We start from the raw sequence: 26,734 nt of genomic DNA on the forward strand, positions 1-26,734 counted from the left end.
AGATTGGAAAATTAAACTTGGCTTTAAGTATGTCCTTTTATAAAGATGTTGATTTATTTTTCAAAGCAATTCAGTGGCCTCACCAGTCTTGAATCGTATTTTTGTTGTTTGATTACTACTTTTTTTTTTATAGTAAAAGGTGATTCATTGTTCTGAATTAGTTTCAGAAAAAAATAGAAGCATAGCCAAAAATAAGAAAGAGTATTATGCTTTTTTCCATGATAGAATGTGCTCATTAAATAAAATTTAAGAAATAGAGGGAATCATGTATATACATATGACAAATGATGTTCTAGATATGGCTTTTTAGCTTAACAAAAAGGATATGTACAGTATGATTATGATTTGGTTTGCTTAAAAATATGCTTAATCCATGCTGTATAGAATTACATTTTTTTCATTTCCAGAACTCCTTGGTTTTCCTCTGTGTGAAATTATCATAATTACATGCAATTCTAGTTTGATAAAGATTTGACATAATGAATGATGAGAAATGAGCATTCTCAGATGCGTCCCTTGGCACACATGTGCACACATTTCTTCTGGTACGTGGCTAAGGGTAAGCTTTTCTTGATGAAGGCAGGCTGAGTGGTAATATGGTGCACCATTCACACATCAGCATCGGGGAGAGCTTTCATTACTCCACACCCCTTACATATGTGATAGGGCGAGTCTTTTTGTTTGTTTGATTTTGTCCTCGTAATGAATGTGTCATAGATTTCATTTGGTTTTAACCTGGTTTTAATTTGCATTTACTGGTTGCTAATGAGTTATTTTCTTCTTTTTTCTGGGCATTTAGATTATTCTCTTTTGAAATGCATCTTTAAGTCTGCTGTCAATTCTTCTCCTGAATTTTTGATGCTTTTGATTTAGAGCACTTCTTTAACAATAGTGTATTAAACCTTTTATATTGAAAAATTTCACTTGGGATAGCAGCATTTCTTAGTCCAGGAAGTTCAACTGATTAATGTTTACATTATGACTAATAATTTTATCAAAAACACTTTTCTCTCACCAACGTCATGAAGTTAATAAACATTATCTTGGAAAAGACTCATTGTTATGCATTTTTACTTAAGTTTACAAATTATCTGAGATTACATTTTAAAATAAATTTTGTGAAGTGAGGTTCAAGCTCTCTCTTTTTGTACCATTATATATATTTAAATTAATATAATTTATTAGAAGACCATCTTTCCTACATTTTCTGCTGTATGAACTTTTGCTTATTCAAGTGTTCCCATGTTCTATAGTCAGTCAACAAGTATTCTCTAAAGCTTTCCATATGCAGTATCTTTGCTAGCTGAAATCTTTTGGTTTTAAGTAAATTATAACAATATAGAGGGAGGCAAACTAGAATATACATTATGAATTTTGGATAAAAATATTGGGAGGCCAATTGCTAGATAAAATATACTATATTGTTTTAGTATTTTGGCCACCTGATGCACAGAGCCAACTCAATGTAAAAGACCCTGATGTTAGTAAAGATGAAGTCAAAAAGGAGAAGGAGACAGCAGAGGAGGAGATGGTTGGATATTAATAGTGTCGCTGACTCAATGGACACGAATCTGAGCCAATTCTGAGACATAGTGGAGGACCGAGGAGCCTGGCATGCTATGGTCCATGAAGACACAAAGAGTTGGACATGAATTGCCAACTGAACAACAACAACAAATCAAATAAGAAGTGAATTTTTCCTGACAGAGACTAGTCCATTAAATATGAGATCAGCAAAAAATTAATTTCCTATAAATACAAACACTAGGGAGATAATCCTGATATCAGAAAGTCAAGCATAAAATGGCAGGATCATGAGGACAATCAATTTATACTAATGCAGGAAGCAAAATTCCAAATAATGTCTGATTAAGACAACACCAGAACTAAGTAGGGAAAAAGATCACTAGCTCAAAGCAGTGGATAAGACATTAAACATTAAGGCAGTAATTTTCTCAGGGCTACTGTGACAGCTTTATTCCTCAGAGTATATATAATGGGATTAAACATCGAGGTAACATGGTTTAGAAAGAAGAGAGAAAAAATCTTTCCTGTAAAAGTATTTGGAATCATGTCATAAATATGTAATGGTTCTGGGTCCACAAAATAAAGGCACAGCCATGGGGCTTCCCAGGTGGCTCTCATGGTAAAGAACCTACCTGCCAATGCAGGAGATGTAAGAGATGCAGGTTTGATCCCTGGGTAGGGAAGATCCCCTGGAGAAGGCACAGCAACCCATTCCAGGGTTCTTGCCTGGAGAATCCCGTGGACAGAGGAGCCTGGTGGGCTACGGTCTACAAAGTTGCAGAGTCGGACAATACCGAAGCAACTTAGCGCACACGCGTGATGTGAGGTGTACAGGTGGAGAAAACTTTGGCTCATTCCACTGCTGATAGCAAACATAGGAAGGAGAAGTGATTTTACTGTGGGAGCCAAGTGTCAGCTGAAAAGGGATCATGACAAATGGTGCACTAATGGTGCAACCATAGCGACTGACACTTCATTCAGAAAAACATCACCGCAGCCCAGCTTGTAGTGAGATCCACAGCAGGACAGAGGGAACATCTGGCAGGTTTGCCTTATCCTGACTGTAACACCACTGATTCAAGAGCCAAGAGTCACTAGTGGAATACAGGGCCCCCGGTTTATAACTAGAGGACGTTGTGAAAGTTACAGGTGGCCACATAGCAGTCATGGGCCATAACTGTCAAGACCAAGTATTCTATGTTGCCAAGAATAGAAATAAAAGATATCTTTGTAGTGCATGCAAAAAAAAAAATATATATATATATAATTTGAGAGCCTGGTCAGCTCTGATTATGGGAATATTGATGTTGCTTCTCACCAGGATAATCACATAAAAAAAGAAAATATTACAAAAAGAAACACTCAGACATTGGGAATACAGAAGGCTCCCCAAAGAACTAATGTTATCGCTGAAGTGAGATATGCTTCTGGGTTGTGTGTGTGTTTCATGTTTTCTCAGTGAAGAGAGTGAAATCAGTCATTTTTCTATTTTTGTATAGCTATATATAAATATATATCTGTCACTGTTGTTCAGTCTTCCAGGCGTTTCCAGCTCTTCACATCCCTGTGGACTGCAGCACTCCAGGCCACCCTGTCTCTCACCATCTCCTGGACTTTGCCTAAGTTCATGTCCATTGCATCCGTGATGCCATCCAGCCGTCTCATCTTCTGATGCCCTCTTCTCCTTCTACCTTCAATCTTTCCCAGCATCATGGTCTTTTCTAATGAGTTGGATGTTTGAATCAGGTGGCCAAAGTATTGCAACTTCAGCTTCAGCATCAGTCCTTCCAATGAATATTGAAATCTATATGTTTATATTATATAAAATATATATTATACATATGCAAAAGTGCCTATGTACATATATATCCATTTCATAATCTTAAATTTATCTCTATTTGTAACTATTATTAAAGCTATCTTAGTCCTTTTTTTAAAAAGAAATTATCAAAATTATATATTCTGAATCTGTTTAGTTCACAAAAAATGTGTTATTTCAAATATCAAAGATTATTTGGCTGATATTAAAGTTACCCTGTTAGCTACTAAATAGTATGTAAAATATTGGGAGGCAGTAAGAAAAAAAGATATGCAGTAATTTTCTTCCATATGTATTTTTTATTTTCTGAATAAAATTTATGATTTTTGTGATGTGCACATTATTCTCTTCATAATAAATCCATACTCCAAAAAGTATAAATAAATAAGTCACACATTATCTGAACTCCCTTCACTTTGAAGAAGCCCACTCTCTCTTCTAATACACATCCAGATACTGCGGACATATATACACACCAACTAGAAAGATGCACATGTGAAATGTTATATGAATATATGGATGCTATCTCCCTTTGTTTTACAAAAATAGGGTTATATTTTACACACATATTTATGTACTTTTTGCATGTCTGAAAAGCTTTGGATCTCTTCACTGGCGTGGCTCTAAAACATTGTCTTGAGAGGCTATGCAGCATCACATGGTAAACGGACGCCTGTGTCTACTATGTTCCAACTGAAAACAGTTTCCCTTTGCTTTGCTAGTGTTGTCTTTTGCAGTATTAAAAAAGCTTTTAACAAACATCTTGGACAAGCACAGGTAGACGTCATTCTTGGACAAATATTGTTATAGGGTTTCATTGATATAGTTTTTAAAGTTATAAAGAAATCCTACTCCCTCCTCCCTCCCCGTACCATCCCTCTGGGTCGTCCCAGTGCACCAGCCCCAAGCATCCAGTATCGTGCATTGAACCTGGACTGGCCACTCGTTTCATATATGATATTATACCAGGATGGGGAACACGTGTATACCTGTGGCGGATTCATGTTGATATATGGCAAAACCAATACAATATTGTAAAGTTAAAAAAGAAAATAAAATGAAAAAAATTAAAAAAAAAGAAATCCTACATTTAAAAAAAATTACTGTTCCTAAAAGATACAGAATTTATTCCAGATGATTAGAATAAAAATACCATAATAAAAAGACTGCTTACATAGTGTCTTTGTACACTAGATCTTTTGTAGATCTATTGTAACAAATTATCACACATTGGGTGGTTTAAGTAACAGAAGTTGACTTTCTCACATCTTTACAAGCCAGTGTCCCAAATCACAGTGCTGGCAAGGTTTCCCTCCACAGGCTCTGGAGGGACAGTCACCTCTTTCGGCTTCCGGTGGTCCCTGGCCTCCTTCGCTTCGGGACTGTGGCATGTGTCACTCCTGTTGCTTCCTGCATCTTCACGTGATATTCTTCTATGTGTCGCTGCATCTCTAGTCTTCACTTAATCTCTCTTCCCCCCCTTGCAAGAACTAAGAATACTGATCATAGGATATAGTGCCCTTCCCTTGAATTAAGATTATCTTATTTGAAACTCCTTAACTGAATTACATCTGCAAAGGCTTTTATTTTCCTAATAAGTTCAGGTTTGCAGGTTATAACCTGAAATATATTTAGAGGGATCAACATTCAACCCAATGCCGTTTATAGTTTAAATTCCCAATATTCCTAATACTAAGGAGACGCCACAAAAGCAAAACATGAAGCTACAAGGAGGAGGAAATGGTATCAACTAGAGAAGAGTCAGCATTGAGATAACAAAGGATCCTTTCAGGGTTTGTACTCTGAAAGGGATACGGACAGTTGCAAAACAGAGAAAGAAGGAAAAAATGCCAGAAAATACTAAGACTCTGCTACTCCCACCAACTTGGATGTGGTTCCTGCTTTCTTATCGTTTAAATCCAATCCTAAGTACAGAAAAGGACAGTGAATATGTCTGAAGAAATGGGAAGTTTCAAGCAAATTTCTTACAGGGCATGACCCTGATCATTAATTATATAGTAGTTAACTATCATTTTATTGCTCAGGAAATCTCTTAACTCACCCTTTCCTAATAAGAGGGAAAATGGGTCTTCAGAATAGATCATTGCCATGGAGATAATGTGTGCTTTAATAACCCAGAAACCCTTAACTCTTTGACACTAAAGTCCTTTCACATAATGTGAGATGGCAGAGATGATATTAAATATCATTTCATCAGATCAGATCAGGTCAGATCAGTTGCTGAGTCGTGTCCGACTCTTTGCGACCCCATGAATCGCAGAACACCAGGCCTCCCTGTCCATCACCAACTCCCGGACTTCACTGAGACTCACGTCCATTGAGTCAGTGATGCCATCCAGCCATCTCATCCTCTGTCATCCCCTTCTCCTCCTGCCCCCAATCCCTCAAAGGAACATAGAAATAATACAAATGACATTTTCTGATGTATTTACATGAGAAACACAGAAACAAATTGCTTCTGTAATTTCAAGCCTTCGAGTCAAGTTGATAATTTACTTAGTAGTTTTCTCAGTGCTACAGTGATATCTTTGTTCCTCAGCGTATATATAATGGGATTCAACGTTGGGATCAAAACTGTGTAGAAAAGAGAGATCAGCTTCCCAGTTTCTTCAGACTGATTTGGTTTGGGCTGTAAATAGGTGGTGGAGGCTGTGCCATAGAATAAGACCACCACTGTGAGGTGAGACGAGCAAGTGGAGAAAGCTTTAGCCCTCCCCCTGGCAGATCGCAGTTTCAGAATGTTGGAGATAATTTTGCCATAGGAGACAACAATCAACAGAAATGGAACCATGATGAACACAACTGCAACTACATAGACTGCTATCTCGTTCACAAATGTGTCCCCACAAGCAAGCTTGAACACTGGGGGGAGGTCACAGAAAAAATGATTAATCGTGGTAGAGCCGCAAAAGGGCAGAGAGAAAACCTGCCATGTTTGCCCAATTACGACAGGAACCCCACTGACCCAGGAGGCAGTGACCAGCTGGACACAGACCTGGGGGCTCATGATCAGACCATAATGAAGAGGGTTACAAATGGCCACGTAGCGGTCATAGGCCATCACGGCCAGGAGGAGACACTCTAAACCTCCAAACAGAAGGACCAAACACATTTGTGTGGCACAGGCAAAGAAAGAAATGTGCCCTTTCTGGCTCAGGAGGTCCGTGAGCATTCTTGGGATCGTGACAGTTACGTAACAGATTTCTAAAATGGAAAAGTGGTTGAGGAAAAAGTACATGGGGGTCTGCAGAGTAGGGTCAATTCTTGTTATCAGTACAATGACACTATTGCACATCAGGATGGTCAGATAGAGGACTAAAAATATCCCAAAAAGAATCCATTGGAAATTGGGACTATAGGAAAACCCCAAGAGGATAAATTCCATCATTGTAGTGATGTTTGATTTTTCTGTTCTTAATTTGTACTCCATCTGTAGATATGGTAAATTCAAAATGGTTAATTCATTAATGCTTTTGAGAAACATTTCCCTTCTGTTAACTGAATTAGATACATGAACTTATTTACATAATCCCTTCAGTTATTGCTGCCTTTGCCTTCCTCAGTTTCTAAGAAGTGAGATTTGAAACCTCAGCAATGAACTGATGTGCAGTTAAAATCAATTAGAGAAATAAAATCTTCATTTTTTATACTTGGATGTAGTGATACCAAAGGGCTTCCCTGGTATCTCAGCAGTAAAAGAATTTGCCTGAAATGCAGGGGATACAGATGTGGGTTTGATCCATGGCTAAGGAAGATCCTTGGAAGAGGGGATGGCAACCCACTCCAGTATTCTTGCCTAGAGAATTCCATGGACAGAGAAGCCTGGCCGACTATGGCCCATGGGAGCACAAAGAGTCAGACATGACAGAAGTGACTGAGCAGCAGAGGTAATGATACCAGAAACAATAAAACATATGCATTTTGATTTAGAGCTTATTGTGCAGCAATAGTATTAAACTATTTCACCCCTTTTAAGGGTGAAATTATATATGACACAGGCTTGCAATTGTTTTTCTTTGGGTTCATCAATTTCTTTTTCTATACTTATTGACTTATTCCATCTCCTTTCAATTCAAAGATTTTCACTATAAACTTTTGCCTAATTCTTATTCAAAACATTTTAAGCCCTCCCATTTCTACTTCAATGAGAGCTGACTTTCTGAAACTTATTCCTTGTTACCGGGGGAACAAGTATGTGTAATTGTATTGTTCTCGTCTGTGTACCTCACCCATCAGTTATGCCACACTTGGACAGCATTAGTTACACCATGGGTCCAATAACGTTCCCTACTAATACCCATTGTACATTGCATTGCAAATACCAACTAATCTTTAACTCAGTCCATATATATGACCCATTCTTCATGGTATTTGGGGTTTCCTGATAGCTCAGTTGGTAAATAATTACCTGCAATGCAGGAGACCCCGTTTTGATTCATAGGTCAGGAAGATCCACCAGAGAAGGGATAGACTGCCCACTCCAGTATTCCCGGGCTTCTCTTGTGACCCAGCTGGTAAAGAATCTGCCTGCAAGGTGGGAGACCTAGGTTTGATGTTTGGGTTGGGAAGGTCACCTGGAGAAGGGAAAGGCTACCCACTCCAGTGTTCTGGCCTGGAGAATTCTATGGACTCAATAGTCCATGGGTCACAAAGAGTTGGACACGACTGAGTGACTTTCATTTTCATGATATTTTAATATAGTTTCTTCTTAACATATGTGATTCTCTGATCCATTGTCATCTACTTCTCTTACAAGTGAATAAAATATGCCCTATATAATTCTGCTGTAATTTTATCAAATAAACGTAACTTTATTTAAACCCTATGATTATTTATTTTAGGAATGCAAATGGCAGAAGCATATGAGTGGGACTAACACACACACACACAGAGGCCCGTCATCTGGCTTCATTTCAGGTTCATGTCATCACATATCAGGCAGCCAACACCGACAATTCTCGTAACACTTCATTAATGTTTGTTCCCTAACTGTGTTTTCATATTTCATTAATCTACTATATCTGTTCCCATCTTCCAGCCCCACAAACTATTGTTTTTGCATTAATACTTTGATAAATAAAATTGAGTCAACAAATATTCTCTCATATTTCTCCATTTCTACTAGAATTAGGTTTCAAAATTACCTTAAGTGAAAGTTTTATTATAAATACTATTATTATTATTTCACTTATATCTACTTTTATTTTATCATTAAAAAAGTTAAGAAATGCATTGTTTAAGTTATTAACTAATTTTCAGATAAAGATCTCAGAATTTCATATTTTTCTGTTTTATCCTTTGTATCTTAAACCTCAAATTCAGGACTATTTTTAAATAAAACCATCTATCATCTTACCTTCATGGATTTACATGAGGTTATCTATGAGAATATAGATGTTTTGACCCTGTAAACTTTTATAATTCTTTTGAGTCAGGAAGTCACTGTCATTCTGGAGGATTCTTCAAAGATCAGCAGCTCTGAAATAGGAAGTAGTCATGCTAACCCTGGGGGACATTTTCTCTTGAGTATCAGTTTAATTTCTAGAAGACTGCTTCTGTTTGTTGGTCATCTGGGTTTATGTTTTAAAACTACTTTTTCTGTAGATGACTTGTCTTCTGCAGCTCCTTCTTGGCATAAAGGTTCCCCTCTGTGGCGGTAGAAACTTAGCAGAGAAATGACACTTAATTTTCTCATATCAATAGTATTTTCTGGAAAAAAAAATTAAAACTTTCAATTTATTGCATTTCAGGCCGTTAGGAATTGCTGTAAATTTGCCTTCCTTAATTTAATTCCCATAATTCATCCAGATCTTATCTTTCACATCTTTAGAAAAATGTGTCACTTACTAATACACAAACGTGGTATGTTTGTTCTTTCCAGTCCATTGCAGGGAAAGTTAGATTCCTTTTCAGAAGTGGAACACTCTGTTCCTAGATTAACTTTGGTGGAAATTAAAGTATGTTTTTCTGCTGACAAAAATCTGGATAGGTTTATTCATGTTAGGATAGCTAGTCGGTCATCAGCATAGGTATCTAGCAGAATCAAAGTGAAAGGCACCTTGAAAACAGCCTAGAGCCCGTTATGCAGAGTGAAGTAAGTCAGAAAGAGAAAGACAAATATCATATATTAACACACATGGACACACACACACACACGCATATATATATATGTGCTCGAGAAAAATGATACAGAAAAACCTATTTGCAAGGCAGGAATATAGACGCAGACATAGAGAACAGACCTGTGGAGACACTGAGGGAAGGAGAAGGTGGGAAGAGCTGAGAGATTAACGCTGAGACACAAACTGCCACATGTAGAACAGATAGCTGGTGGGAAGTTGCTCCATATATAAATCACAGCGAGCTCAATCTGATGCTCTGTGACGACCTGCAGGGGGCGGGGAGGGGGAGGGAGGTTAAAGACAGACGGGATATATGTACACTTATGACTGATTTACTTTGTTGTACAGCAGCACCAACACAACACTGTAAAGCAATTACCCTCAAATTAATAAATTAAAAAAAAATAAACATTTAAACACAATTATTTAAGACGGGGAAAAAAAAAAAAAAACACAACTCTCCTGTCAAAATGCTTTTTCTATTTCAGCTGCTTCCAGGCAGGTATGTAGGTAAAATTGTCAGGAATGAGGTCACAAGGTCAATATCACTTCTGCTCATAAGCACATTTTTTTCCTTTCTGTTTAGAGATTCTTTGACAATTTGAAAACACTATCAGTGTTTCTGAAATTGCATTTCATTTTTGTATTTTAAATTTGCTTATCTTTATTACAGCATGTTCCTCATAAATTGGAGCTATGTACTCTTTTTTAGAATTGATATGGTATCCATGTCATTTAGTGTCATGTTTATTTACAAACGAGAATTGCACTCATGATTTGTTTCAACTAAGTTTTACTTACAGGATGAAACAAATCAAACGTCCATCACCCATGTGAGTAAACTGATCTAATCCCTAATTCTGTCATTAGGATAGTGAATTGAATGTTTATCTGTTCAATTTAATATCACCATCACATGAAAACAAATCTACAGTTTGAAACAATACCTCAAATGTATCAGTGTAACAAAATAAATTAACATCTTGCAATCATATTAGAGCACACGTTTGCAGTCAGTGATGCAGAAACCCTGGTTGTTTCCATCTAGGGGTCCCACTGTTCCTACTTCTTCTTTGTAGTTTCCTACTTGGATCTTCAGCTTTCAGAAACCTGAGACGCCAGACAGACAGAATATAAGGAAACAAATACACTATTCAGAGCCTCTATACATAATAAATACATCATTTCTACCCTTATGCCGTTGCAGAAGCTAATCGCCAGGTCCAATGTAGTTCTGAGAAGGTTAGGGAATGATGTTCACTGTATGTCAATAAAACAGATGTAATTGAAGAGCATAAGGCCAGACTCTGCCATAGTTCTCACTTTTGGTCATTAAAAAAAGGGTGTTATAGCATGCTGCAACAAGTATACCTTTAGACTGAAGACTTAACATGACACATAATGGAATAAGTATTTATGGTACATATTTATGCATATTAATTTATTTTATAGATATATTTGAGCCTAACAACACAATGTCAGTATTATTTCCATTAGGCTTTGATGCTTAAATTAGCAATAGTATTGAGGCATAATCTTCATAACACAAAGCAAGACCTTAAAAATTCAATCAAAGTGATTATTTGAGATATACTTGACTTATAGCATTATATTAACTTCTGCTGTTCAACATAAATATATTTTAAATGATCATCACAATGTCTAGTTAATATCCATCACCACCCAAAGTTATGCGTTTTTTTTTTCTTGTGAATTTTTTTTTTTAAATTTCTGTTAGCAAGTTTCAAATATACATAATTATTTAACTATAGTCACCATGCTCTATTATATTTTCTTGGGCACTAAAGTCGATGTGGATGGTGAGCAGCCATGAAATTAAAAGGCGTTTGTGCCTTGGAAGAAAAGCTATGACAAACCTAGACAGTGTATTAAAAAGCAGGGACGTCATTTTGCTGACAAAGCTATGGTTTTCCCAGTAGTCACGTATGAATATGAGAGTTAGAAAATAAAGAAGGCTGAGCACCAAAGAATTGATGCTTTCAAACTGTGGTGTTGGAGAAGACTTTTGAGGGTCCCTTGTACTGCAAGGAGATCAAACTGGTTAATCCTAAAGGAAATCAACCCTGAATATTCACTGGAAAGATTGGTGCTAAAGCTGAATTCCAATGAACTGGTCACTTCATGCAAAGAGCTCATTGGAAAGACCTGATGCTGGGAAAGATTGAGGGCAAAAAGAGAAGGGGGCGATGGAGGATGAAATGGCATCACTGACTCAATGAACATGAGTTTGAACAAACTCCAGGAGATAGTGAAGAACAGGGAAGCCTGGTGTGCTGCAGTTCATAGGGTTGCAGAGTCAGACGCTACTTAGCCACTGAACACCAACACCACCATGCTGTACACTGATTAGATTGCTATACATTTTAATAGTGGTTTTATAAATATGACTAAATTTAAATTCACTGCCTTGATGTTTGTGTTTTATTTCTCTTATACATATATTTTGTTCATTGTTTTAATAGACTTTTAGTATTTATGTATCACCTAGACAGCATATTCAAAAGCAGAAACTTTGCCAACAAAGGTCCATCTATTCAAGGCTCAGAGAAGGCGATGGCATCGCACTACAGTACTCTTGACTGGAAAATCCCATGGATGGAGGAGCCTGGTAGGCTGCAGTCCATGGGGTCGCAAAGAGTCAGACATGACTGAGCAACTGAACTAAACTGAACCATTTTTTTATCCAATGCTCCTTATTAACTTGTAGTTGTAACTGTAAAGTTTGCAAAATAAATATCTGCCTAATATAATCTATCATTAAATAAATTATATACTTTAATATGCAAAATGTTAAGATCATGAAAAGAAAATATTCCTATTTGTACAATTTTATTCCAAATCCTGAAAGATGATGCTGTGAAAGTGCTGCACTCAATATGCCAGCAAATTTGGAAAACTCAGCAGTGGCCACAGGACTGGAAAAGGTCAGTTTTTATTCCAATCCCAAAGAAAGGCAATGCCAAAGAATGCTGAAACTACCACACAATTGCACTCATCTCACACGATAGTAAATTAATGCTCAAAATTCTCCTAGCCAGGCTTCAGCAATATGTGAACCGTGAACTTCCTGATGTTCAAGCTGGTTTTAGAAAAGACAGAGGAACCAGAGATCAAATTGCCAACATCCGCTGAATCATGGCAAAAGCAAGAGAGTTCCAGAAAGCCATCTATTTCTGCTTTATTGACTATGCCAAAGCCCTTGACTGTGTGGATCACAATAAACTGTGGAAAATTCTGAAAGAGATGGGAATACCAGACCACCTGATCTGCCTCCTGAGAAATTTGTATGCAGGTCAGGAAGCAACAGTTAGAACTGGACATGAAACAACAGACTGGTTCCAAATAGGAAAAGGAGTTCGTCAAGGCTGCATATTGTCACCCTGCTTAAGTAACTTCTATGCAGAGTACTTCATGAGAAACGCTGGACTGGAAGAAACACAAGCTGGAATCAAGATTGCCGGGAGAAATATCAATAACCTCAGATATGCAGATGACACTACCCTTATGGCAGAAAGTGAAGAGGAACTAAAAAGCCTGTTGATGAAAGAGAAAGTGGAGAGTGAAAAAGTTGGTTTAAAGCTCAACATTCAAAAAACGAAGATCATGGGATCCGGTCCCATCACTTCATGGGAAATAGATGGGGAAACAGTGGAAACAGTGTCAGACTTTATTTTTCTGGGCTCCAAAATCACTGCATATGGTGACTGCAGCCATGAAATTAAAAGACGCTTACTCCTTGGAAGGAAAGTTATGACCAACCTGGATAGCATATTGAAAAGCAGAAACATTACTTTCCCAACAAAGGTCCGTCTAGTCAAGGCTATGGTTTCTCCTGTGGTCATGTATGGATGTGAGAGTTGGACTGTGAAGAAGGCTGAGCACTGAAGAATTGATGCTTTTGAACTGTGGTGTTGGAGAAGACTCTTGAGAGTCCCTTGGACTGCAAGGAGATCCAACCAGTCCATTCTGAAGGAGATCAGCCCTGAGATGTCTTTGGAAGGAATGATGCTAAAGCTGAAACTCCAGTACTTTGGCCACCTCATGTGAAGAGTTGACTCATTGGAAAAGACCCTGGTGCTGGGAGGGATTGGGGTCAGGAGGAGAAGGGGACGACAGAGGATGAGACGGCTGGATGGCATCACTGACTCGATGGACGTGAGTCTGAGTGAACTCCGGGAGTTGGTGATGGACAGGGAGGCCTGATGTGCTGCGATTCATGGGGTCCAAAGAGTCGGACACAACTGAGTGACTGATCTGATCTGATTTGATCTTTTGCTTTGTATTATTGCCTTACACTTACTCTTTTTAAATTAATGTTTATTGAAATACAGTTGATTAACAATGTTATTTAGCTTCCACCATACAACGAAGTGAATCAGTGATACATATACATTCTTTGACTCTTTTTAAGATTCTATTCCCATATAGATTATTACAAAGTACTGAGTAGAGTTCCTGTGCTATACAGTAGGTTCTTACTAGCTATCTATTTAGACAGGTTAGTATGTATATTTCAATCCCAATCTGTCAGTTTACCACTCCCCTTCCACCTTTCCCTCTTGGTAACCTTAAGTTTGTTTGCAATATGTGTGATTCTATTTCTGCTTTGTAAAGAGATTTGTTTGTACCAGTTTAATAGATCCCATATATACATGATATGATATGATACTTTTCTTTCTTTGTCACTTCACTCAGTTTAACAATCTCTAGGTCCATCCGTGTCACTGCAAATGGCATTATTTCTTTCTTATGACTGAGTATTATTCATATATATATATAGGTAGCACATTTATTCTTTAATTTATAAACACCATGATACTTCTTTTTTTTGTTGTTTTCAATTGTTATTTATTATTTGATGGTCATTTTAAAATATGAAAAATGTTAATATTGGTCATCTTATTGTCTGTTTTATGATCTGTTCATTCTTTGTGTTGATCCAAATTATTTTAATCTGTATTATTTTCTTCTACTTGAAGAGCTTCCTTTTACATTCTCATATGCAAATATGCTTGTGATATATTTTTTCCCTTTAGTTTGTATATTGATGTTTTTATTCTTAAAGTTCACTTTCTGTTTTGTGGGATAATTTTGTTAGAAAAATCATTCTAGTTTGATACTTGTTTTTTTTTTCATTTTTCTGTTACTATTTATTTTTTTTTAAATTTTATTTTATTTTTAAACTTTACATAATTGTATTAGTTTTGCCAAATATCAAAATGAATCCGCCACAGGTATACATGTGTTCCCCATCCTGAACCCTCCTCCCTCCTCCCTCCTCAAACCATCCCTCTGGGTCGTCCCAGTGCACTAGCCCCAAGCATCCAGTATCGTGTATCGAACCTGGACTGGCAACTCGTTTCTTACATGATATTTTACATGTTTCAATGTCATTCTCCCAAATCTTCCCACCCTCTCCCTCTCCCACAGAGTCCATAAGACTGTTCTATACATCAGTGTCTCTTTTGCTGTCTTGTACACAGGGTTATTGTTACCATCTTTCTAAATTCCATATATATGCGTTAGTATACTGTATTTGTGTTTTTCCTTCTGGCTTACTTCACTCTGTATAATAGGCTCCAGTTTCATCCACCTCATTAGAACTGATTCAAATGTATTCTTTTTGATGGCTGAGTAATACTCCATTGGGTATATGTACCACAGCTTGCTTATCCATTCATCTGCTGATGGACATCTAGGTTGCTTCCATGTCCTGGCTATTATAAACAGTGCTGCGATGAACATTGGGGTACACATGTCTCTTTTCCTTCTGGTTTCCTCAGTGTGTATGCCCAGCAGTGGGATTGCTGGATCATAAGGCAGTTCTATTTCCAGTTTTTTAAGGAATCTCCACACTGTTCTCCATAGTGGCTAGTTTGCATTCCCACCAACAGTGTAAGAGGGTTTCCTTTTCTCCTTATCCAGTTCTTTAAAGATGTAATCTGTTCTTCAATCCTAAATAGTTTCCTAATTGAAATCTGCATCAAACAAATCTGTCCCATTGTTATGCTATGTATTTAACCCTGGTTACTTCTAGGTTTATCTTTTTTTTGGGGGGGGGGTGTGTGTGTATGAAGGAGGTATTTGTTGGGCTCTCTATCACATATCACTGAGGTCTTTATCAATCACTTTCTGAATTCTGCACTGTTATGAAAAGGCATGCTGTCCAGTAAAGTAAATCCTCTCACTTTACTGTTCTTCAGGAGTGCCTTGGCAATAATTGCTTGTCTTTATATACACAATTTAGAATCAGCCAAGTCACACACACACTCCCCATACACCACCTCACCCACCCATACACCAAAGGAATTTTATCCTAATCTATGGAATTTCTGTATCATTGAATTGAATTATATCAGGAAAAATTGACATCTTTTAAATATTGAGTTTTCCAGTATATAAAAATGTTATAGCAATCCATTTAGTTCCTTATCTGAAATTTCTCTCAAATTATTTTCTAGTTTACTAAATAAACTTCCTACAGGTTTTTCGTTTTCATTACTTTTAAAATTTTCATATCTTTGTTCCTATTTAAATACTATTTTAAATGTCTACTTATTTTTTGCTTTTCAGTGTGGAAATAAGGGCTTCCTAGGTGGTGCTAGTGGTAAAGAACCTGCCTGCCAATGCAGGAGACAGAGGAGATGTGGGTTTGATCCCTAGATCAGGAGGATTCCTTGGAGGAAGGCATGACAACCAACCCCAGTATTCTTGCCTATAGAATTCCATGGACCGAGGAGCCAGGCAGGCTGCAGTCCATAGGGTCACAGAGAGTCAAATACGACTGAAGTGACTTAGCATGCACACACATATGAAAATAAATTGATTTGTGTTTGTCGATTCTGTATTCAGTACACATGTTGAATTCATTTATTATGTGTAATAACTTCATTGTAGATTATTAAATATTTTCACATATTCATATATAATGTCTTCCAACAATTGGGTTAATAAAACCCTGGTGGCTCAGATGGTAAAGAATCTGCCTGCAGTGTGGGAGAACCAGGCTTGATCCCTGGGCTGGGAAGATCCCCTGGAGAAGTAAATGGCTACCCACTCCAGTATTCTTGCCTGGAGAATTCCATAGACAGAGGAGCCTGGCAAGATACAGTCCACTGGGTCGCAAAGAGTCAGACGTGACTGAGTGACTAACACTTTACAATGTTCACATATATATTTTATTCTTTCTCTCTCTCTCTCTCTCTCTCTTTTCACTGTATAGGCTAGTATCTCTAGTAAAATGTTAGGGGAAAAAAAAAAAACTGTAAGAGAGAAAAATCCCTTTCCTTGGTTCAAATTGCAGAAAGACATGTTTCAATATTTTTTAATTTAATTGTGTTTGTTAGCCCTATTGTTGAGATTAAACAAAATTACTTTAGTGTCATCCTTTACTGAAAGCATTCTTTAACTTCTTATTTCCCAAACTTAAGTTAAACACCATTATAATATTACAAGTTCAATGTGGATCATTTTACTGTATGATTTATTTTATGCTTTTATGCTAAATTACTTTATTATTTATCTAGTAACAGTTTATTCCCCTAGAGTATGAAATTTAAGTGAAAACTGGATTTTTCTTCTCTGTAATGCATCATTGTAACTACATGATATAGTTATGTGAAGCTTTTTTAGACATGAAAACCAAATCAGTCACCATATGAATTCTCTTTATTGATGACAGTCAATGCTATATGGCAGAGAACAACCATGCAGCTGATCCCTGCCTCAATACTGGACAATGTATGGGATACAATCAAATGATATTATTTTAAATTGTAAATTTTGGACATATTTTGCTGTGCAGTAACAGAATATTGAAACAAAGGACTTTAAAATGGTTACAAAACCAACTTTTAAATTTTACTTCCTTCATTCCTTTCAGTGGGTAATATGTAATACCCACAGTAGTCATCTGTGACTGTCATCTGCACATTATGTCCTCTGAAATGATTGCTGTAATTTTGGTGTGCTTTTTAGATGTCTTTTTGGATGACATGATACCTACTCAAAGAAGAGAACTAGCTGGTGGATGAATTATGGTCTTATGAAAAATAATTTAAACACATAGTATAATAAGAGAAAGACAGATTTAAAAGAAAATATAAAAGAAAAAACCTTCCTCAGACTGCATCATTTCGACTGAAAATGATCCAGTGTACCATCTGTAGTTCAACTCTTTCCATTTGAAGAAATACAAGATCTTTTTTAATAGGTTTTTTTTTTTTTTTGGTTTAATATAATGATTCTGTCTTATCAAGTATCATCCTTTACAACCAGGAAAACTTGGGAAAATAATATACTTGCCAGGGTCCAGCCCCAGTGGATCCAGGGATTTCAAAGGGGAGACGGCTTTGGTGATCAGGATACAATAGAATTAAAGATATAAAGAATGGTTAAATAAGGATAGCTCAGTGAAAAAATTCAGTGGAGAAAAGAGGCTGAATAACTTGGTTTACGTGGAAAGCTAATAAAATTCCAAAATAAGGAATTTGCGTCACCTACGTAGGCTGCAGGGGCCTTCCCGTTCTCCCGAAAGAGAGGAGACACTAAGGCCTCCCCGGTCAGATCTTAGAAGCCCAGGCATAGTTAGTAGGCTTGACAAGCCTCCACGTTCCAGATTGGAATTCAGCTAGAAGGTGAGAGAAAGAACAACATGGGGAGACCAAGTTTCGGTGAACAAGGCCCGCACTTTATTTTCCAAAGTAGTTTTTATACCTTAAGTTGTGCATATAGGATAATGGGGGAAGGGGTAGAGTCATTCAAGGACAGCAGTCCTTGATCCTAATCGAAGCCAGGCTTTCTTCCTGAAAACTTATCATATGCAAAAGTTTAGGTGATTTACATCATCTTCTGGCCAGGGGGCCTGTCAACATTTTAAGATTCTTTCTTCAGAAAACTTATTTTTCTCTAAAAGTGGTTATTCTTAAGTAAGGCACCACCCTCCAAAAGCATTAGATAAAGGTTGCATTCCTATAGGGCAAAGGTGTGGTGGGCTATAACAAGAAAAGAATTAACTCAAGGGTCCAAGGTTACAAACATTAAAGCTACTACTTACATTCCTATACACCAATTATATTAATCAATACACTGCCAGGGACACAGTAGGTAAAGGATATGGAAACTTAGCAGCAAACATTGGCCCAAGAAGTGAAAAACCCTTCACCAATAAAATTTCTAATCAACCTTTTAACTGCTCATAGGAATCTGTATTTAGACAGTTTAGAACATCTCATGCCTCTCACAGTTGGGAGGCTCTGAACAATCACATGTGGCCTGAAGAACCTATTCAGGCAGGCTAGAGGACTTCCAAAGGAGTCTGTAGGTTGAAACACTCTTGTCATGCCCAGGAACTTTATTAACTGGAGCTGTAAGTTAAGTCTTTTTTCAGAGAGAGGTGGTGGGGGACAGCCCCCGTAAAGTCAGAGGTGTAGGTGAGAGCACAAAGCAGAAAGTAGACAGACTCTGGTTTTGGGGGTAGATGCTTGAGAATTTCCAGGGGGACTCCTGAGGCTTCATCCTGCCTTTGCATATGCCGAGCCTCCTTCCTCATGACCTTTGCCACAGCGGAGTTCTTCATGCTAGCTCCCGGCATATACTACATGTTAACATATTTTTATTTTAATTTCAATTATATACTTCACCAAAAGAATTTAAAAAAAGAGTTCTTAGAGAATGGATAACACTATATGGACACAAAATGACTGAATCCTGTACATCTTATATCTCCAAACAGCAAACATGAATTAATATTTTTTGCATTAGTAAAAATTAAGATAACAAATTATCAAGATGCTAGTAGCATGATTTGGCTACATAAACAAAGTATATCTACAAAGAAGAATTCAGAGAGAAGCAGAGGGTAAAAATTTAGTGCCACACTACAAAATTCAAGGGTCATTATGCAGAGTTCTGTTTTTAATCTTACAGAAGGATCAAATTGAAGTTGTTGAAAGGTAATATGTCTAAAGTTAAAAACACATAGCTATTTAACAGCTGTTCTCCAAAATTTTGCCATCTGTACTATCTAAAAACATCATGAAAAGAAAAAAAAAAGTGCATGATAGTTATATGAACAGGAAAGTACAAAAATATCTATGGTTTTAGGGGAAAAGGTAGGTAAGTGATACTACCTTTTCTCATAATATTGCAAGTCACCAGTAAATTTGTGGACTGAATATAAGATTGCCTAAATACATAGTTTCTTATCAGCAAGACACCATAATATAATCCTGATATTAGAAAATCCAGCCTAAAACAATAAGACTAGGAATGAATAAACATAATAAATCTATTAATCATGTGGAAAAAGCAAACTATTTCTGATTGTACAATGACAAAATTAAATAGGAAAACGGAAAATGAATTTAAATCAAGCCTCTAATGCTTTACATTAGGGTATAAGTTTTCTTAACGCCGTCAAGACATCCTTATTTCTCAGAGTGTATATCAGGGGGTTAAACATCGGGGTGATAACAGTATAGAAAAGTGAGAGAAATTTGTCTGTTCTGGAAGAATTTTTGGATTTAGGTCGTAAATATGTAACGATTGCAGATCCAAAGAATAAAGTCACAACCATGACATGAGATGAGCAGGTGGAGAAAGCCTTTGCTCTTCCCGTTGCCGACGGCAACTTCAGGATGGTGGAGGTGATTCTACTGTAGGAGCCAAGTATCAGCAGAAAAGGGACCATGACAAACAGCACAGCAACTGTGAAGACCAGCATCTCGTTCAGAAACGTGTCCCCACAGGCCAGCTTCAGTACCGGGGGGATGTCACAGAAGTAGTGATTGATTTGGTGGGATCTACAAAAGGACAGAGAGAAAATCTGGCTTGTCTGCCCTATCTCAATCGGAATGCCAGTGACCCAGCAGGCAGCCACCAGCTGGACACAGACCTTGTGGTTCATGACCAAAGGATAGTGCAGGGGGCTACAAATGGCCACATAACGGTCATAGGCCATCACTGTGAGAAGCAGGCACTCTATGTTTCCAAGTATAAGGACAAAACTCATCTGTGTTGCACAAGCAAACAAAGAAATATGTCTTTTCTGAGTCCAGAGGTTTATGAGCATTCTAGGAAGAGTGACAGACACATAACAGATTTCCAAGAAGGAAAAATTACCAAGGAAAAAGTACATGGGAGTCTGGAGAGTCTGGTCTGTCCCAGTTATGAGAATAATGATGCCATTTCCCATCAGAGTTATCACATAGGTAAACAGAAACATCACAAAAAGAAACATTTGGAGATTGGGAATGTCAGAAAATCCCAAAAGAACAAATTCCATTGTTGAAGTGAGATTCACATTCACTAGATATTTTTGAGGTTCCATCTGTGAAAATAGCACAGTTAGACATTTATCATTTTTGTTTTGTAATTTCTATAAATTAAAGGGATTTAGGGTAATCATTAATAGTTCATAATATTTCTATTCTCTATTAATGTCTAGTATTTTATATCCTGGACTCAACATAACTGAAGTTTAATGGGGAATATGTATGCTAAATTCTAAATATAAAAGCATAAGTTACAATTCAAGGTTTAACTTTAAATAAAAGTGATATGTTTAAGAATTATGCATTTTCATTTTGAATCTGTTTATGTGCAGAGCAAAATCTATCCGTTTTACTTTTATTAAAAAAGCAAAATTCTGAAGCAGAAATATTTGCATCCCACTTTCTCAGTGGTAGGGCATCACCAAATTCTGTAATGTATTTTTCAGGAATTTCCCAACTCTTCCATTAGAACTTTTTCAAGAGTAAAGCATGCCTTTCTTTCCATATTCTGCAATGATAGGTCTTACTTCTTGTGTGTGCACTTTATTTGAGACCATTCTGACTGGCTTTATCTACTAAAATAAGCAACATAGCCATCAGGCATTATAAAGGAGGAACATTTATTTATCTTTTACAAGGATGCAGCTTATGTCTGACAGTGTTCTTGACTTATCGGCTATTTAATTAATAATGACAATCTCGAAGGAATTACATTGATGATATGATTTTTGAAACTCTGCCTGGTAAATCTATTCCAAAATCTCTTTGATGTGCCAGAGGTCGCTTTCATTTAAAAATTATCATGCTAATAATATATATATAAGATGCAGCACATGAAAATTAAAACCAAAAACTATACATTATTTAAAATATGGCTAATACACAGTTGTCAAAAATATCAAAAGCAGAGAATAGCTATTTTAGCTAGTAGGTAGGTAAGCAAGTATGGTTTAGTGAGTAATTAGTGAGACCTACAGACACTCAAATTTCTTCTATATTGAGATATACTTGGAAATATAAGAATTTTTTTCTTCTTTTTTTTTAAAGCCATTAAAAAATACATTTGTATCAGTTCTAATATAAGAATTTTAAAAGAAAGGTGATTAGGAAACTGTAGCTTTAAACATAAGTAGGAAATTGGAAAACACAAATGACTTTAACTGTGCTACTCTTGTGTTAGTAAGCTACTTTCAATAGCATATTATTGAATTGTGTTAATGTTATGGTATATTGATATTATAGATGAAGAAACGAGGGCTCAAAAGTTTACATAATTAAACTAAGAAAAAAAAAAAAAAAGATGTTCTCTTTGACTTCCAGGATTCATGAGCATTGTGAGAAGGGTAACATTTCCATAGCTATTTCCAAAAGGAAAGAATTGTCAGGGAAAGAATACATAGAAATGTAGGGATCAAGACCTACTTTTATTATTAGAATTATGGTTCTATTGCCCATCAAAATAATGATATACCTGACTAAAAACAACCCAAATAGAAGCCACTGGAGATGGTGAACATCAGCAAAGACCCAGAGAAGAAATTCCTTCAATTTAGTTAGATTTTATCCTGGTATATTTATTTTGGCTTTTTTGTTTTCCATTGCTGTTCGTTTTTTGTTGTCCTCTTTTTTGTGTTTCCTCTGTAGAGAAAGATTTAGCATTTGCTTTCACTACTTCATCCCCAACATTTCTTGTTCTTCAGTGCTAAATAAATTATAATTTCTAATTGTACAAGTCCAGCATTTTGATAGTTAAATTTTCAACATATACCACGAACAAGATTCATGGTAAGACAAAATTTTTTGCGTGTTATTCTCAACAGTGAGCCATTTAGAAAAAAACAACGACTGTGTGCTGTCTCCAAATTATCTATACTATACCTCTTTCTTGTAAATGTTTAAGTGTTTATTATTAAGGGAAATAGATATTAATGCTCAAATACTGCTATTTTTGAACTTAAGTCTCCATTACTTGGAAAAATTAAAATTATTAAGAAGATGTATGATGATATTCCATATCAGTTTGTTATTGGTCATATTACCATCTCTCCCCTATCTACTTCAGTTAGGTCTGTATATTTAATATTAATTAGCAGGTTAAATCATGTGAGTAATATAAAATCAATATTGAACTCAAAATTATTTCATTATATTAATTTAAGAGCATTTATTTTTTCTTAAAATAGATGTTCCTTGAATTCCCCAGAACTTACAATTGTATGAACTAGATTGTTTTATATTCCTTTCAGTTCAGTTGCTCAGTTGTGTCTGACTCTTTGCAATTCAGTGAACTGCAGAACACCAGGCTTCCCTGTTCATCATCAATTTCTGGAGCTTGCTAAAATCCATGTCCATTGAGTCAGTGATGCCATCCAATCACCTCATCCTCCGTGCTCCCCTTCTCCTCCTGCCTTCAGTCTTTCCCAGCATCAGGGTCTTTTCTAATAAGTCAGTTCTTCACATCTGGTGGCCAAAGTATAGGAGCTTCAGCTTCAGCATCAGTCTTTGTTTTATATTAAATCTCTGCTTAAAGTACCATCTGTGGCAGATGGATGTTGATATATGGCAAAACCAATACAATATTGTAAAGTTAAAAAATAAAATTAAATTAAATTTTAAAAAAATCATCAGGATTCTAATTAATTTAAAAATGCCGTTTAAAATATATTGGCTCAAAACGAAGTTATCTCCCCGCGTTATATAAAATATATCAGTTATTCAAGTCTTTAGCATTTCAAATAATTTAATATTATTATTAAATATTTTTAACTATAAACTATATATGATCTAGTCAGAAATACATGGAAGTTCCTTTAACATATCACTCTTGCTATTATATATTAAGTATTAAAATTTAAAATAAAAGTTATAAACTAAAGCTTACAAGAATATAAAATAGTTCATATTTACCATTCTTATATAATATGATGCTGATTTTATCTCGCTGTCGAGGATAAAAATAATTATATTGGTTTATGAGAAATCACAATTTAATCAGACATTCAACTTACCTTTAAAATATTCCGTTCTTTCCAAAATAAAGGGCTCTTTAATAAAGTTTCTCTACCCCATGAGATCTCTTTGACCAGTCATGTTACATTTCCAATTAAAAGCATCATTTGGCAGCCTCTGATTTCTTTTATTTTTCCCAGGTAGTTCTCACTCCACCCAGAGTACTTTCTCTCCAGCCACTCCATGGACTAGAGTGCACAGCACACTTTTTATTTCTTAAAAATGAATAAGGTGCTGAGCAGTATAACTGGAGACTATCTAAAACTGACACACACCTAATTCAAATGCTGTCATGAACACTCTACTGTGAGCCTCTTTCTGTTAACACTGAGCTTGCAGCACAGTTTCCTGAACATGTTTTTCTTATATCCTCCTATATTATATTCTTAATTGCTATTTAGGGTCCTGCACATGTAATCGCCCAGATGATAAATACTATTTTAATTTTTTTTAATATAAATTTATTTATTTTAATTGGAGGTTAATTACTTGACAATATTGTATTGGTTTTGCCATACATCAACAGGAATCTGCCAAGGGTATACACGTGTTCCCCATCCTGAACCCCTCTTCCTCCTCCATCCCGGTACCATCCCTCTGGGTCGTCTCAATGCCCTTATATGTTATTGATTCTTCCCTAGGCACCAGGGAGAACTAAGAGATAGATAGATGCTGTATTATTATTCTTAGAATAAAAAAAAAAATTAGAACCACGGATAACAGAGGTTTTATTTTCTGTTTCACATTTCTAGTGTGAATGCAGTTGTAAGGGAAAATAATACCAATACTTTGTATAGGATAAAATAACTTAAATTCTCCAACTGAGATAGTGTAGAAAAGATACAACCTGTGTCTTCTGGGCTTCAGTTCTGGGAAAAAACAATTATTCCCAACACCTAGATTGTTTCAAAAATGTTGATTTGTACCCAGTCATGTTACTTATTAGTAAACAGTGGCTTCTAAGGGTTTATGATTACAAACATAAAATATTTCCCTGAGACCGAGCTCTGATAGTAATGGTATAACAGAGTGACTATGAAGGTAATAACAGAGTATCAGGGATCATGTGGAAGACATCATGGAAGGTGCCTGAGGAGTGGGTGATGTGAGAAACCAGCCAGGTCTGAGCTACTGCAGGTGCATAACCAAAAAGCAACTGTGCTGGAAGGAGTTCTAAAGTCTCATAATTAGCACAGTATAGGATTATGCATGGATAGAGGAAATTTCTGATGCCATAGAAAATAAAATTCAGAGAAAAGACACAAATTTATCGTCCAATACCAAAATACCATAACATATTTGCAAAATATAGACTTTTAAATTAATTTTATTGGAACAGCACCGTAGCTTTAAAATAGGAAAGCTTTACATAATGCATAGGTTTAAATAGTGTAGAAAATGAGTGAAACAATGAAAGCATTCTAAATTAAAATTTGTATAATCTTGAAACAAGAAAACTTTGACTTTGGCTCAAAATTAAAATTCAGGACACAAAACATGAAAAAACAAAAAAACACCTACATAAAAGTAGGTAATTCTACCTGATGGAAATGAGCATGCACCAAAAGTAAAGTTAAACTAGGATGGGTAAAGTTTTGGAAAAAATACGTCATATCTCAGATGGATTTTTATTTCCCACTACAAAAAGATATTTTTTAGTTATCAAGGAAAAGTCTAAAGTGAAATTAGAAAATGATACAAATAGTTTAAGGAACACTTCACAGAAAACAGAGGGAAACAATTGTTTAAAAATGGGAAGATACTCAACTTGTTAATGAACAAGGAATAAAATGTAACTGTACAGAGATTTAGTTGTTAAAAATAATCTGATATTTTTCTATGTAGTTTTCTGGGAAAACACATTAATAGGCTAATTATATTGAGAAAAACTGATAGAAATTAAAATTTATCCTATAATAAAAATAGCATACCAAATTGGCAAAATAAGAGCATTAAAAAAAAAAATCTGCTATTGGACTACTGAGAGAATTTTGAGAAAGAAATATGGATTTTTATTAATACATTATAATAGAATGGGAAAATCTTCTAAGGGTTTGCACATTTACATATTTTGAAAGTGAAATAACAAAAGAGTTATAGTACATGTTTCTATTTTGTTAAAGCAAAGAAAGTTTTTTCTCGATTGACTCAGAATTAGAATTCAGAACCCCAAAACCGAAAAATCTACACAAAAATAAATAATTCTACTTGGTACAACCTTACACTAAAAGTAAAATTACAATGTTTTGATAAAGATGACAAAACATAATACCTCACCTAAAGTGCTATTTGCTTTTATTAGTAACCTCTACTTAAATATCAGGAAGTCAAAATAAAACAAAAGTAGAAAAATGAACCAAATAGTTAAGTAACAGTTCACAGAAAAGGGAGGAAAATCATCATTTAGAAATAGGGATGAAATCTCAATTGCCTTCAAGAAAAGGGAATGAAAAATGTATATTGTGTAGATTTAGTACATGAAACAGTCTAAGACATTTCCCCAATCAATCTCCTGGGAAAATATACTTTTTACCCTCCTGAGAATGCCAATGCCCAAACCTGTGGAGAAGAACTGGGCACCTTCAATCACTCTTTGAATCAATAAACATGCATGATTTTATGTCCTTCTGCATTTTTCAGCATTGTTTGTAAAAGATGATCATTCACCCAATTGTGAATGATCAAGTGGACTGTCTCTCTTTGACTTAATGAGCCTTCATTTTGATGTTGTCATTGACTTTTTACTTTTTCCATAGCTGTTTCCTTCAAAATAGGAGTTTTGTAATTTTTTATCCAAATTTGTCTAGTGTTTCAGCAGGAAGAATGTCTTGCTGTGACCCTATATGTCACAACCAGAAATGAAAGTTACTTCTCCATCGTTTAAATGTTCCTAATTATATTCAACTTGATTTTACTACATAAAATACTGTTTTTGTGTACTT

The 26,734-nt window shown here is 35.9% G+C and overlaps 2 protein-coding genes across 2 annotated transcripts; both read right to left on the reverse strand.

Moving 5' to 3' along the window:
• Nucleotides 1-5,846: 5,846 nt before the first annotated feature.
• On the reverse strand, nucleotides 5,847-6,815 carry LOC109569081 (olfactory receptor 10AG1-like). Its single transcript, XM_019974401.2, has one exon. The coding sequence runs from the start codon at nucleotides 6,795-6,797 to the stop codon at nucleotides 5,847-5,849; it is 951 nt and encodes a 316-aa protein (XP_019829960.2). The 5' UTR covers nucleotides 6,798-6,815.
• A 13,085-nt stretch (nucleotides 6,816-19,900) lies between these two features.
• Nucleotides 19,901-20,839, reverse strand: LOC109578956 (olfactory receptor 10AG1-like). The gene has a single exon (XM_070803195.1). It carries the CDS (start codon nucleotides 20,837-20,839, stop codon nucleotides 19,901-19,903), a length of 939 nt encoding a protein of 312 aa, XP_070659296.1.
• Nucleotides 20,840-26,734: the final 5,895 nt, after the last annotated feature.

This window comes from Bos indicus, chromosome 15, assembly GCF_029378745.1.
Source record: "Bos indicus isolate NIAB-ARS_2022 breed Sahiwal x Tharparkar chromosome 15, NIAB-ARS_B.indTharparkar_mat_pri_1.0, whole genome shotgun sequence".
Classification (NCBI taxonomy): domain Eukaryota; kingdom Metazoa; phylum Chordata; class Mammalia; order Artiodactyla; family Bovidae; genus Bos; species Bos indicus.

Coding starts and splice junctions, on each gene's coding strand:
- LOC109569081 (XM_019974401.2), bottom strand. CDS start 6,797: ATGGAGTACAAATTAAGAACAGAAAAATCAAACATCACTACAATGATG.
- LOC109578956 (XM_070803195.1), bottom strand. CDS start 20,839: ATGGAACCTCAAAAATATCTAGTGAATGTGAATCTCACTTCAACAATG.